This window comes from Sinohyriopsis cumingii, chromosome 13 (genome assembly GCF_028554795.1).
Source record: "Sinohyriopsis cumingii isolate HCF-2022 chromosome 13, ASM2855479v2, whole genome shotgun sequence".
Classification (NCBI taxonomy): domain Eukaryota; kingdom Metazoa; phylum Mollusca; class Bivalvia; order Unionida; family Unionidae; genus Sinohyriopsis; species Sinohyriopsis cumingii.
Genome location: NC_142973.1, coordinates 20,507,542 through 20,525,120, shown reverse-complemented (window position 1 = coordinate 20,525,120; position 17,579 = coordinate 20,507,542). Strand labels below are relative to the sequence as shown.

The window sequence follows — 17,579 nt, the reverse complement described above, 5'->3', positions numbered from 1 at the left end:
AGATAGATATATTGATTTGAATGCGATAGAAATAAAATGGAAAACAAAACAAAACAAGGGTTAATCAGTACTAACATATTTAATTGGTCTACAAATTTAAAACAACGTAAATTAGAACAAGTTAATACTTGCCGTTTATGCCACGCTTGACAAATATCAATTCACTTTTTGAAAAAATCAGTTAATTTTTTGTGTGTGTTACTCCTTTGTTTCTCTGCCGCCGAGCAAAATCCTTCAGATTTCTCAACTGCATTACGTAGTCAACATTTGGGGGGGGGGTGCAACATCTGCGTCTGCATCACTTTCAACACTTGTGTTACTTGAGTTAGAATTTTCTGCTGCAAATTTGTTCGTTATAGAATTAATTATTGTTTCATCTGACATGTATTCGGCTGTGGGGCAATCATTGTCAGCACAAATCCACTCCTCCATATCATCAAGAGAAACGCCCATCTCAGGACCATGAGTCTGTACGAATTTCTTCCAAACAGCCTCGGCATTAATGACATCAGTTTCACTGAAACCTTCGAAGTCACTATCATCGTCGCTGTCTCTGTTACTGTTTTGCTTTACGTCAAAGGCAGCTCCAAGACCCACAATCCAGCACCCGAGGTCACTTGTAATTGATTTTTTTTTAATGCAACAAACACTTCCCCAAGTCGTTGATCAAAACAAAGCCGGCATGTACATGTAATTAGGTTCTCACAGAAGTACTCAAGAGTTTCGATGTGATGGTCAATTGACTCTTTTCATGTTTTCAGTGAACAGAATATGTTGTGATTATAATGTTTACACTGAAACGGAATTAAAGGATTGGAATGTGACTTTCACACAGGAAGACGTTTAATTGGTGTTTATTACATTCTCTGTTGCCACCTGTTAGCATTTACCAGAAGTTTTCATTGATCGCTATTTCACCAGACTGTTTATATACAGTATACTGACAACTATTTATCATAAAAACTTGCATAATATATGATATCTTTAAACAGAGGTCTCGCTAGGATTTTAAAACTGGGTCTTTCTGCCTCTGAATTCAACCACTAAATATCAGTACATTTTCTCACCCAGCCGCCAGTCAAAGCCTTTGAACTAGCCGCCTAGCTATTGCATCATGTTCTTTTTTTTTTAATGTACTCTTATAAAATGGCAACATGTATGTACATCAAATAGTCTTTCAGTCACTGAATTCTGTCATTGTAAATATCAGCACAGTAAACTGATCAACACATTTTCCCACAAAGCACGTGGCCAAAACAGGACCGGCAAATCTTTGAATTTTCACGCGCACCTATTACATGCGTACAGAGGACTCCCGCTTCAGTGATTTTCTGCGTCCCAGATCAAAAATTGGCATCCAAATACGCGTAATTAAGCGTTTTCGAGATCGCTGAAATTAATTCTTATTTAGAACTTGCAAATTTCAAAATTTGGATTATATTTTTACGGGCATTAATCACCATTTTCGATGATAAAACGAGCAATGTATCAAGGTTTAACTTATCAATTCTTATCGTAATTTTTTCATGTTCAGCATATTTTAAAGATATTTTAAATACATTTTCTCTGGAAAAAATCGGGAGCCAAGACAGACACCGCGTTATAAGTGGGATCGCGAGTTATCCGGGCGCGAGTTATCGAGGGAGCGGTGTATGCTGTTTGGCAGCCAACTAACCAAGCTACAATGGTAGGAATACCTTTGGAAGCCTCACGACTGGAAATCACAATTGGTACAGACATCAGTTTGCTGGTTTTATGCCTCCCAAACTTGGGTGGAATGCATCCAGTGAGAGACTGTTCTGATGATGCAAGTCCAACATGTCCTGGCCAACTTGTTATCAAGGAGAGGCCAACTGCATCATACAATAGTCTCACCATCCGTTCATCTTCCATAAAGCCAGTGCCTTCTGAGGCCAGCTGATGCTAGACCTATTCATGACAAGATGGAACAACAAACTGCCCATCTTTGTCTCCATTTCTAGACACAGGTATGGGTTGTTTAAACACCTTCAATTTGCAGGGAGGGAATGTCGGCATGTGCCTTCCCTCCAGTGGTTCTAATACCAATACTAATCCAGAAATGGAGGGGAAGGGCTTGCAAAAAAGGTCTGACTACCCTCTCTGATGAGATATCCAGGATCAATGATCTTCTCTATATTTGGCAATCAGCATGCTCTGGAAACTGTATTGACTCCCATACTTCTCAAACAACCATGGTTGCCATTATTCCTTCCATATTCAACGAAACTCCTCCTTCACACCCATCAGGCATGCTCTGCTTAACAAGGTGTTAGGCACTTAAAACATGGGGAGGATCTCGACTGCCCTCCGCTTTGATGGCATATGAGTGAAAGTGGTGCATTTTCAATGACTTCTGTCACATTAACTCATCCTCCATCCCACAATTATTTCTTTCTTCTCCTCTCTGAGGGCATGAAGTTAGCTCCTTTCACATTAAAGGGATACCTCAAACCTGACAACTTCTTTGATTTTGCTGTAAGTCTTTCAGAAATAACTGTTAAAAATTGGACTTAGGGAATTAAAGATCAAATTACAGAAATTAAAGATCAAATTACAGAAATATGATTTTTTGCAGTAAAATGTGCATACTGTCTTGTCTGTATTAGATTCGAATCCAGGTTTCATATTAAATTTATTTGAGTTGTTTAGGGAATCGGGCTAACTTACCAGGAGTACCTCAGATGCTTTAAACTGCACATATTTTGTGATGCAGAACGTCTCATTGATCAAGCTACTGCTTATGTTAAAAATGGCATTCAACAAGCCATAAATTTTCGAGACAGAAGGGATGGTAAACCTCTTAAAAACTTTTAATAGCAATATTTAGATTCTTGGGAAAAGCAGGAAGGGCAGTGATTATGCTTGATGGACATGTGTTGATTTGAGTATGTTACATGGTGGGAAAGATGATTGCTGTTGCCACATGAAATTGAAACAAAATGCCATGGATTATGTCATGCTGAGATATAGCAAGAAGCAATTGAGCTCCATTGGGTTTGGAACTGCAGTACGTGATATTTTGTTACACCTTAGGGGGTGCTCACCAGTTAATAGGCACTTTTGAGAGAGTGACGTATGTAAGGTGAAGTAGTTCGCTTTTAAAACATGCACAGTGGAGAGAATGTTGGCATACCTCTATGCTACATTAATGTAATGTGGATGATGTTTCTTTTGGATATTGTACTTTTGGAAATTGTACATGATCTAAGCACACTGCTAACTAAAATGACTGCTCCCTTGTGTTAAAAAATCAGCCTGAATTAGTCTAAAGTACACTATTCATAGCAGCTGTTAAAATAGGGAAAATGAATTTTGCCAGACTAGACAATACCAGCTGCTGAAAGTGTAATGAATGAATTACCAAATATATAAAATGTAAAAAAAGTTATCGGCTCTTTTTTATACAATTTACCTCTGAAGTTCAGGAAGTGAAAATGACCAAGTAGAGCTGGCACTTTTTTGAAAGGTGCACATCTGAAGTAAGGCCAAGCTGTATACTCTATAACCCATAGTACACCCATCAATCATACACCAAAATAAAGGGAATTAAAGGTTCTTTGCATTATACCTAAGATATACAAGGTCTTTTTTAAATAGCCAGTATAACCAGTGAGGAAAGCTGGGGAAATTCTTTTTCTTTAAAATCCTAACCCTATGCAAAATACAAAACTGTAGAGTGCCACCTTACTGAAAACTGGTCTAACTTATGAGAGAAAAAAATCACTGCTTTACTGAAACCTGCTATGTATCCTGATTTCCTCTGGATCATCCCTAGTTTATGTTTAAAAATAAAAAAATTCCAATCTTCTGCTGTTTTACCCCAAATCCTGATTTGTAAAAACGCAATAAAAAAACCCAAAAATGTTTGATTCATGATGGTTGTGCCACCTTCAAAGTGAGAAAAAGTGATGCGTAAATTCCTCAAGGTATTCATTACAGTATTACTATGAAAATTAACACTAAATGTCAGCATAAAAGATGAAAATGGAAAAATGATTTTCACGATACAACTGTAGCATATGTTTTTCACGTTAAGTAAAGAGCATAAGACAATGGAGTTGTCAATTCCTTTGCAATATTTTTGGAAATATAGGGTAGCAAACACTTATCTTGGGTTTTCCCCCTTTAAATCTTGAGTTTTTTCCTTTAGCATCCTGATTTTCAGTTCTCTCAAAATGGCAGGTCTGCTTACTGAGAAAGTCACAGTAGGTTGATAGGTCTGATACCATTCCATGATTTCAGATATGCTCACACATAATGGATAGACAGTATTCACCACAAAATGGACCTTTCCAACTTGCTGTCCAATTTTAACATCCAGGCTACACTCACTTCTGGTTTTGACATGGTTCAACTCATTCATGTTTGAGTCCCAGTCTTCCTTTCTCAGAAGCAGTCATCAAACAAGACATACTTTATGATAGTTCTAGATTTATCTGGCAGGGTGAGTGTGCTGTCTGTGGATACAAACTATGGTTTAATCATACTAATGACACAACTGGGTTTCTAACAATGATAGGCAAGACAAATAACTATCCACTCCTTTGCTCTTTGATCGATCCATCGAGGCCATTCTGCAGAACCTGGTGTGAGACCCCTCAAATGCTATCTGAGGTGCATGGAGGATGTCCATGGCAACTGTCAAAGGATATTACTAATGGTTAAAGCAGGAAAGCATTACATAACCCTGCAAGCACTGGCCTTGTGGCTAAAATGTTATTAGATTGGCATACTTGGAAGTCTCACAGGATCTGATCAAATTGCGAAGTATTTGGTTCACGAAATGTGTTTGATTTTCATGAACCTGGCCAGAAACATAATGTTTCAGTTTTTGATATAGCGGAGTAATTTGGCTGGCATGCCCAGTTTACTTTCTCCAGCTTCTGTTTGTGTGACATGGCCTTACAAAGGTGAGAACTAAATCTTGTTGGGCCACTGGTAGCTGCCTAGACAGTTACCACACCCTGCTTTCATCCTGCTCTGATGCCTGTATTTGAGGTCCAAGTCAAAAGAGGTATCCTGTATATTGGCTGTGACTCGGGAGTCAGATTGGGATCATGTTCTTTTCAGTTCTGATACTATATGGAGGAGGGAATAATTAACCTGTACTGGGGACTGGAGTCTTAGAAAAGGAAAGCAATTCAATAGCAGCAGGTAGAAGTAAGATAAAATTAGTTTCAGCAACAAAAAAGTACATTTTCGTCATTGTGAATGCACTTACTAGAAAATTCCAAGAATGAATTAAAACATTAATCAACTCCCATTTTGATGTAAACATTGACAACTTTAACCTTATCTTTGGTAGGAGAAAGAGGTAGGAAATGCTCTAGTTGATTACAAAATTTAAGCCCAGTCTCACTGAGAGTTTGTTTTTTAAATAAAAATCTTGAGAGTAATATTTTTCTATCTGATTTTTCAGCTTGACCATAAAACAGATTTGCTTCTTGCTACTGTATTTTGAACCCTGAATCTGACATATTTTTAATATAATAAATTGTTCTTTTCTAAATGAATTATCCAGGCTCAATTTTCACAGGTTAAAAGTCAACTTAAAATTTTAATATATTTCCAAGACAGTAAAAGAATGTGGCATTTAATGAAAGACAGTACATCCTAGATTTCACAGCTGATGTTACATGTTATGCTGCATATGACTGATGATGGCATATGCTATGCTGCATTTGACAGATGAAGGTACATGCTGTGCTACATTTGATAGATGATGGTATATGCTGTTCTACATTTGCCACATGATGGTACATGCTATGCTACATTTGACAGATGAAGGTACATGCTTTGCTGCATTTGACAGATGATGGTACATGCTGTGCTACATTTGATAGATCATGGTATATGCTGTGCTACATTTGCCAGACGATGGTACATGCTGTGCTACATTTGACAGATGATGGTACATGCTGTGCTACATTTGACAGATGATGGTACATGCTGTGCTACATTTGCCAGATGATGGTACATGCTGTGCTACATTTGACAGATGATGGTATATGCTATGCTGCATTTGACAGATGAAGGTACATGCTGTGCTACATTTGACAGATGATGGTACATGCTGTGCTACATTTGCCAGATGATGGTACATGCTGTGCTACATTTGCCAGATGATGGTACATGCTGTGCTACATTTGCCAGATGATGGTACATGCTGTGGTACATTTGACAGATGATGGTATATGCTATGCTGCATTTGACAGATGAAGGTACATGCTGTGCTACATTTGACAGATGATGGTACATGCTGTGCTACATTTGACAGATGATGGTACATGCTATGCTACATTTGATCAAGTTGTTGGTAAAGACTCAGAATATGAGACTTCTCTTATTAAATACAGCACAATGCATACTGTCAGTTAAATGTAATGCATCTTGATTTAACTGTCAAATGCATACATGCCAACCAATACGCTTTTAGCGTAATCATTACACTTTTTTTCACTTAATTATGCCTTATGTGTAAATGTATTCGGATTATGCGTTTTCGGTATATCCCCCTCCCAAAAAATTTAATAATTTGATTTCTGATTTTTATTAGCATCCCGTTAATCTTTCAGACCATATTCTAAACTACGACATAACAGTACGTTTGTCCACAGACTTGCATGCATTTTCCTAGCAGTATTATGTTCTATTTATAGCAGCTGCCCTATTTCCAAGAAACTTGCTGGTTTCTACTTTGACCTGTGACCTCTGTTTCTATTTATAGCAGCTGCATGGCTTAGTTAGGAGAGAACAGACTGGTTTTCTAATTGTTAATCTTTGCTCGCAGATTCTTTGTTCTAATTTATATCTGGTACAGAACCATTCTGTTGGTATTTGGCGCTAAAAGTCATCAGATTTATTCTAGTTGATGTGTGTTACAGCAAAAATGTTTTTCAAATAATTTCACAGATGGATTAGAAAAAGACAAAAAAATTGATTCAAGGATGAATACAGGAATTGGTACAGAACCATTCTGTTGGTATTTGGCACTAAAAGTCATCAGATTTATTCTAGTCGATGTGTGTTACAGCAAAAATGTTTTTCAAATAATTTCACAGATGGATTAAAAAAGACAAAAAAATTGATTCAAGGATGAATACAGGAATTACACAGTACAGTGTTCCTTTCTAGGGCAGCTTCATGCACATTGCAGACTGCGTGGAAATGATTTAAATATTGGTAATGGTGGTAAAATAAAAAAACATTGAATTACTTCATTTGACTAACTCCGGTACTAAAGGTACATTCTTTTTTATAGCAGAACTAAATTAATGGCATGAATTTTATAAATGCATTGACATTCTTTACCAAGTTCTTAATAGAACAGGGACTACCCTAGCAGTAGAAGACTGCATTGGTCCTTTGTTCAAAATGGATGTTTCCTGTTTCCAAAATTGCAGAAAATATGCATGTGCAAGAACAAAATCATCTAATATATTTAGGCGTTTAGCAGAAGATAATTCACTTAAAACTGCAGAAGCCATGAAAATTGGGCCGTTTAGTATTGCAACAGACAGGAGCAGTGATTATGATGTCAAAAAGTTGTACCCAGTCTGTGTAAGAGACTTTGACAACGAAAAGGGCAAAGTCAGAATGCTCTTCCTTCATTTCCAGAATTTACCGTAGATTCCACTGGAGAAAACATTTTTCATTTGCTTAATAATGCTTTGAATAAACATAAGTTGGCAGAACTGTATGGGGTTTTCAGCAGATAATGCATCAGTGATGACTGGAATTCATAAAGGAGTTGCATTCTGTATTTTGAAAAATGTCCCCATCATTGTTCATATCAGGTTGTCTCTGTCATATTATGCACCATGATGCAGGAAAAGCTGCTGATAAATTAGAAGAACTCCTGAAGTATCAAGTTGGCACTCCACTCTACCTGACAATGTACTTCATGTGGACAGAGTTGATTTTTTTCATCTTATTTCCCAGCTAAAAGACCCAGTAACTGGAAGATTTATATTTCCTTTTATTTGTCAGGTTATGAAAAGAATATTGGTTCTTTACCATTCTAATGCTGACTTTGAGAGATTGTTCAGTATTGTTAACAAAAATAAAACTATTCAGATCCAGGCTCTGTAACCCAGCACTTAGTGCTCTGCTGGTGTGCAAAACATTCATAGTCTCAGCTGGTACAAAGTGTTTTGAAATGCAATATGAGAGACTGTTGTTTTTTAAAACTCAGAGTGCTATATTTGAAGCAGTAATTGATATTGAAAGACTGGAGGGGTAAATAAATCATTTTGTACAGATGATTATTGAATTTTATTATGTTATATGTGGATTACTCTTTTTCTGCTTGGATTACTCGTTTTGTCCACTTGGATTACACTTTTTCCTCGTCAGGGGTTGACAGGTATGCAAATGCTGAAAACTGTTAGTTAAATGTAATACATCATGTACTAACTCAGTCAGATGCTGCATACTGTCAATTAAATGTAATACATCATGTACTAACTTAGTCAAATACAGCATACTGTCAGTTCAGTGTAATACATCATTTACTAACTCGGTCAGATGCTGCATACTGTCAGTTAAATGTAATACATCATGTACTAACTTAGTCAAATACAGCATTCTGTCAGTTAAATGTAATACATCATTTACTAACTCGGTCAGATGCTGCATACTGTCAGTTAAATGTAATACATCATGTTCTACCTTAGTCAAGTACTAACTTAGTCAAATGCTGCATACTGTCGGTTAAATGTAATACATCATGTACTAACTCGGTCAGATGGTGCATACTGTCAGTTAAATGTAATACATCATGTTCTACCTTAGTCAAGTACTAACTTAGTCAAATGCTGCATACTGTCGGTTAAATGTAATACATCATGTACTAACTTAGTCAAATGCTGCATACTGTCAATTAAATGTAATACATCATGTACTAACTTAGTCAAATACAGCATTCTGTCAGTTAAATGTAATACATCATTTACTAACTTGGTCAGATGCTGCATACTGTCAGTTAAATGTAATACATCATGTACTTAGTCAAATACAGCATTCTGTCAGTTATATCTAATACATCATGTACTTAGTCAAATGTTGCATACTGTCAGTTAAATGTAATTCATCATGTACTAACTTAGTCAAATACAGCATTCTGTCAGTTAAATATAATACATCATTTACTAACTCGGTCAAATGCTGCATACTGTCATTTAAATGTAATACATCATATACTAACTTAGTCAAATACAGCATTCTGTCAGTTATATCTAATACATCATGTACTTAGTCAAATACAGCATTCTGTCAGTTAAATGTAATACATCATTTACTAACTTGGTCAGATGCTGCATACTGTCAGTTAAATGTAATACATCATGTACTTAGTCAAATACAGCATTCTGTCAGTTATATCTAATACATCATGTACTTAGTCAAATGTTGCATACTGTCAGTTAAATGTAATTCATCATGTACTAACTTAGTCAAATACAGCATTCTGTCAGTTAAATATAATACATCATTTACTAACTCGGTCAAATGCTGCATACTGTCATTTAAATGTAATACATCATATACTAACTTAGTCAAATACAGCATTCTGTCAGTTATATCTAATACATCATGTACTTAGTCAAATACAGCATACTGTCAGTTAAATGCAATACATCTAGCACCAACTCAAGTCAATGCAGAATAATGTGGGCTGTCAGCTTAATGCAATACAACTTGTATGAACTTGGTCAAAGGCAGCATAATGCATGCTATCAACTTGATGCAATACATCTCATATCAAGTCAGTCACAGGCAGCATATGTAATGTCAGCTTAAAGCAATAATACAATAAAGCATACTGTAAGCCTAATGCAGTACATACCAAATAAGTCCATGTGACATAATGCATACTGTCAGCTGATTGCAATACATACCAACTCAGTAAAATGCGACATAATGCATACCATCAGCTGATTGAAATGCATGCCAACTTGGTAAAATGCAACATAATGCATAGTGTTGGCCTAATGCAATACATATCAAATAAATCAACACAGTATAATGCATACTGTCAGCTTAATGCAGTACCTACCAACACGATAAAATGTGGAATAATGCATACTGTCAGCTGCATGCAGTACATACCAGTTGTGGAATAATGCTTACTGTCAGCATTATGCAGATCATGCCAGCTCCATCAATTGCAGCATAATATGCACTGTCCACTTAATGCAATACATATCAAACCGACTCAAATGCCATCTTTCTGTTGCATTTCATTTGACTACAAAAATGATATTGGTATTTACAGTTTAATTGCTGCAATGTTGACTGCATATGGGCACAACATTTGATAACAATATTCATCCTTTTTAGTGTGATCATGTTATGGCACAAATATTGCATGTTGAATTATAGTGGAAGATAAAGCAGCTTGAAAATGTCGGTTACTGTTGCAAGACATGCTTCTGTAATCTGCGTGTTTTTGCATCGTTGTAAACTTTGTAATCAAAATCATTGTCAGGCTACTGCTGCAGAAGTATTTTGCAAAAGATTCCAATCTATATAAAACCATTATGAATGGTTGCTATCTTTATTTTACTCCAAGTAGTCACAGTGCATTTGCACACCTCTGTGTACATTGGGATGTGACTGTTAGAGCACATGGTCAGTTAAATGTGAAATTATTTTAGCGTTTCTGTGGGGTGGCATTTATGCATGAAAATATGGTATATTTAACTTTTTCATAAATTTGATATCTAATGGAGATAATTGTAGGATATAGAAGCATACTAAGGAGAATATTTGTTTTCTAGTCACAAGACTTTTATTGTAATTTTAGAGCTAAGGCTGATCTAAAAAATGAGACTGATCCTTTCAAGAAGAAGGTGTTGGATGGCAGACAACTGGCCCTAAAGATAAGTGCTAATTCAGTGTATGGGTTCACAGGGGCCCAGGTGGGAAAACTGCCTTGTCTGGAAATTTCACAGGTATTGCATTATGCTGTATAGAACATAGAGTTATTGGCTTTCATTACAAACATTTTGAGATACTCATTTAGGTTCTGTGTGTGTTGGCAGATAGCATGACATGGGTAAAAAGTCATTTTTGCTAGCCAAGGTTCTGATACGTTAATCTATCCACACCTTAGAAGATTGATCGATATTTCAGTATTTTGCACTAGCAACACCGATTGGATTTCAAAAGTTGCCTCCCTTAGTATATTAATGCCCACTAACCAACTGAATGGTGTGTAACAGCTAGCTAGCAGCTAATACCGGTTAAAAAAGGGATAAACATAAATTTGAATAATGTTTTTTAGTTGTTGTTTTTCCCACAACAACGTTGGTAGGACATGATGTATTGCCTCATTCCATCTATATGTCTTTCGTTCTGTCCATCTATCACATCTTTGCAATTTGGTCTTTTTTTAGGAACTGGTGAGACATCCATATTCAATGAACACACATCAAGTTTCATTACGGGCCACTTGCATTGCAAAATGAAATAGACCAGCTTAATTTTTCAGATCTGGAATTTAAGAATCAGAGGGTTTGGTTCATGCATTAAATTAACTTGAGGAAATAGTATAAGAATTACTTCCCTTTCCATTTGATCACTATGGTGCAAGATGCACACCAAATTAATACCTAAACCAAGGTTTCATATCACAAACAGTGAAAATCATAGGTGGGGTTTAGTATTCTTTGCAATTATTGACAGTGTATGAGTTAAATTCAGAATAATTCTAGATAAGGCAAACTACCCCTAGCAGTAGAAGACTATGTTGGTCCTTTGTTCAGAAAGATGTTTCCTGATTACAAAATTCTGATTGCAGAAAATATACATGTGCAAGAATAAAATCATCAAATATTGTTAGGTGTTTAGCAGAAGATAATTCACTTAAAATTGCAGAAGCCATGAAAATTGGGTCATTTAATATTGCAACAGACAAGAGGAATGATTATGATGACAAAAAGTTGTACCCAGTCTGTGTAAGAGACTGATAACGAAAAGGGCAAAGTCAGAGTGCTCTTCTTTCATTACCAGAATTAATAGTAGATTCCACTGGAGAAAACATTTTATTTATTTGCTTGGTAATATTTTGAATAAACATAAGTTGGCAGAACTGTTTGGGATTTTCAGCTGATAATGCATCAGTGATGACTGGAATTCATAAAGGAGTTGCATTCTCTATTTTGAAAAATTTCTTCATCAGTGTACATATCAGGTAGTCCCTTTGATATAATGCACCTTGCTGCAGGAAAGGCTGCCGATAAATTAGAAGAACTCCTGAAGTATCAAGTTGGCATTCTGCCTGACAATGTACTTCATGCAGACAGAGTTGATGTGTAATGGCACCTTATTTCCCAGCTAAAATACCCAAGAACTGGAAGATATAAATTTCCTCTTCTTTGTCAGGTTATGAAAGGAATATTGGTTCTTTACCATTCTAATGCTGACTGAGAGAGATTGTTCAGTATTGTTAACAAAAATAAAAGTGAATTCAGATCCAGGCTCAGTAACCCAGTACTTTGTGCTCTACTGGTGTGCAAAACATTCAGTCTCAGCTGGTACAAAGTTTTTTGTAATACTGTATGAGAGACTAGCTTTTTAAAGCTCAAAGTGCTATATATAAAAACGTGAAGCAGTAATTGGTACTGAAAGACCGGAGGGATAAATAAATAATTTTGTACATATGCTCATTGACATTTATTGTTATATGTGGATTACTCTTTTTCTGCTCGGATTACTCCTTTTGTGTACTTGGATTATACTTTTTCCTGTATGGCATGTATAATAAAATGGTTCCAGAGTTTTTCATTCCTGAGTATGCTTATATGATGGTTCACTGCAATTTATGAATACACTGGGCAAGGGCCCAGAACTCTTGCAGCTCAGATTATTGGTGCTTTGATGAAGTTCTGTTGAATCCAGTATTAAGAGCAATACCCGTTAATCAGGGTCTCTTCCATATTTAATCATTAACATTTTAATGTTTGATACTTGTTAAACTGCATCATTGTAAAAAAAAAGTCTTTAGTGGAGAAGCAATATCTTTTGGGCTAGACAGAGGTGTGACACAGATAATGAATTCTGGGGATTAAATATTATTGTTGTACATATAAGTATAAATAATTGGGTTGCATAGTGTGGTTAACTAAAATATCAAATATGAAGTACCATATATACTCGCATGTAAGCTGAATAATTTAGGAAACAACAAAGGCCTGGAAGAAGGGGGTTCGGCTTATCCGTGGGCCAGTGTGTAAACTTAACAGATTTAACAGATTTTAGGTCTTTTTGTTGACTGCTGTAATGGCTGTAAATCTTGGGACATGAAACATAATTTTGTCCATGTCCTAAAACATAGGCATGTAAAAAAAAAAATTTAACTTCCGGTGACCCGACAATTATTAAACTGTTATAAAGTACTATGATTGATTTTGTTATTATTTTGCATGTGCATATTTTCTGATTTCTCCAGCACAAAGTTAAATAAAGGTAAATAAAGACTTCATAATTTGTGGGCCGGTTGAGTTTACGAGGGAGACCATGCTGAACTATAATGTACAGTACTTATACAGTGAAAAGCATGCATAGCGTCACTTACATCCTTACTTATTCCTAAACATAGATGCAGATTTTGATTTATTCATTGTTTTGACCAAATTGCATTCTTCCAGATAACATTTCAGCTAGTTCTTAATAGCCGTTTCATTTACGTTGAATCACACACTCACTGGTTACTCATTTTCAGTATATAAGCGATCCTACACATTGAGGTAATATTTTTAAAAAGGTACGCACATTTATTTGTACAAGGCACATAACTATCATAATTTACATGTTCACGAAGAGTGGTAATAATAAAGGCTAAAATTCTCATAAAGGTCAACTAAGATCAATGTCAATCAATTTTAGTTTTGTGTTTTAGCTGAACAACATAACTTTCCACACAGTGGAAAGCCTGTTGCCTCAGTGTCTCCTATGTTGATAGTCGTTGAATTTGTCTTTTGTTTTGCGACAGCAGTACAGGCCACTTAATCATTAAAACCCTGAAACTGGCTTATGATAAAAGGGACTTTTGACTGGTAACTATACCAGTTTAACATTGTATATATGGTATAAAAATGCGAGGTGTTCACTCATGCAAGTTTCTTTCATGGGAATGGAGCTATTGCATATGGAGTTAAAGCATTCATAGTGATCATTCTTGAAATTGAAATTAATTGTGGACGATATTATTGTTGTGGTTTATCTTTTTTTTCCTGGTTTATTTTTTATTTTTGTATTATTGTAGAGGTAAAAATAATCATTCATTTGCGTGAATAATGTTTAAACTTAACATTCTGTTTAGTGAAGAAGCAAATGCTTTATAATAAAATAATTATTTTGTCACAACAGTAATTCACAGGTGATAAAACAGAACGTGTAGGACTTTTCTTGTTTAGAAGATGAAAATCGAAGACAATGTAATAATCATGAATTCTGTACCAAAATCGGAAGATATTATGAAATCGGGAGATAGGTGTGGAGCAACCCCAAAAAATCTGGAGTTTTTTTTCCCTCCCAGTGATAAAGTCAACAGGTATGGTGTAAGGTCACTTACACCAAAGCAAACTACAACTCAGCTTTTACAGTATTTGCATAATTTTCGAAGCATTATTTCAGAAACTTTATGAAAATTAAATAAATTACTTTTTTTAAATACAAGTTTGCCTAAATAAATGCATTTAGAATTTAACTTGTGCATCTTGAGATGTCTCGGAGTTGTAAGTCATTTTATACATGGGTCATGCACTTTTTAGTGTTTATACCTGTTCAGTTTGGGGGTTGGCTGATACGCAGATGGGCTTATACATGAGTATATACGGTATTTACAATGACTTTATTAGTTCTGTCCTTATGTACTTTATTATTATGCTTCATTATTTGTAGAGTGTAACAGCATTTGGTCGTATGATGATTGAGCAGACTAAGAATCATGTGGAAGAAAGATACACAGTGGAAAATGGCTACAAATATAACGCCAAGGTAAGAAACTATTGAAGAGAAGTAAATATGTCAGCATATAAAGTGGTTCTCTATTTTTGTAATGATTCTTTCTAGATATTGCGTGCTTTTACACAAATAGGTGAATCAGTAAAAATTAGTACATATCTCCATCACTCTTGTTTAGTCAAAAAGGCAACCTACTTTAAAGTGTTAGTGCTGTTGCAAACTTTTGGTCTCTAAGCCATAATAATTTGGTTGCCATATACTGTGAGTACAAAGTCAGTTAGATGTGAATTGAATGATTGAAGATAACAAAACATGATGGTTTTATTTAAGGTGAAATAAAGAGTAATTAAAAAATAGCATATGGTTATTTGCATATATGCCAACCATTACACTTTTGACATAATCATTATGCTATTTTTTGCCAAATTACATCTTATGCTCAGTTCAGCCATGTGTGGATTGTGCTGTTTCGGTATATCCCCCTCTAAACCATTTGTCAGATTTGCTAATAACTTTATTAAGCCAGAAATCATTTCATCAGCCAAGCTTTTAACTGGTATAGACTTTCATGACAGAGCAAACCAGAAAGATAATGAAGATCTTGCTATTGGTACAGAATTAAGAGAATTCATAGAACACAGTTCTACTCTTGTTGTGAAGGTGTTCTTTGATAATGTTAAAGATTATTATGCTACAGCCTGTGATTACATGCACTAGAAATTCCTATATGGGGATGAACTGCTTTTAAATACTTCAGTTGCTGTTAATGAGAGATGGTCAAAAAGTTTTAAAAGTGTAAGATTCCTTGTCAAGAGATGTACCTTTCCATTTCCACCTTCTCTACCTTGGGTCATCTGGAAGGAGATTTCCTTAAGTATCAAGTTGACATTCTACCTAACAATGTACTTCATGCAGACAGAGTTGATGTGCAGTGGTACCTTATTTCCCAGCTAAAAGACCCAACAATTGGAAGATATAAATTTCCTCATTGTCAGGTTATGAAAGGAATATTGGTTCTTTACCATTCTAACGCTCACTGTGAGAGGTTGTTCTGTGTTAACAGAAATAAAACTGAATTCAGATCCAGACTCAGTAACCCAGTGCTTAGTGCTCTACTGGTGTGCAAAAGATTCATGATCGCAGCTGGTACAAAGTGTTTTGAACTGCAACATTACAGTCTGTTGCTTTCTAAAGCTAAAAGTGCTACATATGAAAACTTGAAGCCTTAAATGATGTTAAGAGACCAAAGGGGTAAATAGTTTTATGCATATATTCATTGAATTTTTATCATGTTATATGTGGATTACTCTTTTTCTGCTTGGATTACTCTTTTTGTCCACTTGGATTTCACTTTTGCCTCTCTAGGGGTTGGCATGTATGTATTTTGTAATGGTAAAGCTAGCTCTATCTGACAGAACTTTTGTTACCTGCTTCAGCCTGTGGCTGGTCATTGAAATATGTTGTTTCAGAACCAGCCCTCAGTATACTGCCAGACCTCGGATTTACTAATAGAGGGTCTCATTTTTTATGATGACAGTGTATATTAATACAACTTTTGCTACAGTTGCATTTATGGTAGTTTAGCTGACAGTAATTTTACTCCTGCCAGATATTTTACAATAAGGATGGGCATATTATGTTTTGTCTTTCCATCCATCTGTGTCTGAAATCAAATTTTATTTTCTACACAGTAACTTGTTTTCTGCAATCTCTTCTACCTTCTTTTTGGAATGGTTTGAACTTTGGGTAAGGAAGAAACCTGTCCATTTTTGGTGTCTAGGGTTCAGAGGTCCAAGCTAAGGTCACTGAATCTCAAAGAAGAAACATTGTTTCTGCACAATAACATGTTTTAATTCACATACCTGGACCAAACTTTGTGGATGGCTTGCACTTGGGGTAAGGAAGAATCCAATCAATTTGGGGTAAAGATCAAAGGTCAAGGTTACTGACTGTAAGAAGGAACATTGTTTCCGCATACAAATGTATGTTGCCATTCACCAAAGTTATGTTGATGACTATTTGCCTATTGATTTTGGGTTCAAAGGTCTAGGTCACTGACTAGAATTTAAAAAATGGTTATTGGAGACTTATTTTGAGCAAAGTTTTTGGAGGGATTGTACTTAAGAGGCCTGTTCATTTCAGGGTCAAAAGGTTGAAGGTCAGGGTCATTCTGGGAAAATGAAAAATGGGTTTTGAAGAATAAACGTTTGTTTTAGAGTAGGTACTTTGATGAAAGTTTGGATGGCTTGGAGTTAGATTACTAAAGAAACTGATAGATTTTGTGGTAAATAAGTCTGGTTAGTCATGGGAAAGGATATTAGAAAATAATGTAGATTTTGTGGTATAAAATTTAGAGGTCAGCCATGGGAAAGCTAGTTAGAAAATAATGTTGATTTTATGGTGTAAACGTCGGAGGTCAGTCATGGGAAAGCTAATTAGAAAATAATGTAGATATTGCCGTGTAAAAGTCAGTGGTCAGTCATGGAAAAGCTAATCATTGACTTGTTGACAATTAACACTCAGCAACTTTAAAACCACTGCCATCTTTACATTTTATAATCACTGAAGTTTTTGCATAGCATTTAGAAACA

At 35.6% G+C, this 17,579-nt stretch overlaps 1 protein-coding gene across 3 annotated transcripts in view; it reads left to right on the top strand.

Moving 5' to 3' along the window:
• Positions 1-17,579, top strand: part of LOC149785023 (DNA polymerase delta catalytic subunit-like) — a 113,951-nt gene that overhangs the window by 55,431 nt on the left and 40,941 nt on the right. For all 3 annotated transcript variants that reach the window (XM_089978724.1, XM_089978725.1, XM_089978726.1), the window contains 2 exons: positions 10,826-10,973; positions 14,926-15,021. In XM_089978724.1, coding sequence (XP_089834850.1) covers positions 10,826-10,973; positions 14,926-15,021 — 244 coding nt within the window. The remainder of the gene's footprint in view (positions 1-10,825; positions 10,974-14,925; positions 15,022-17,579) is intronic.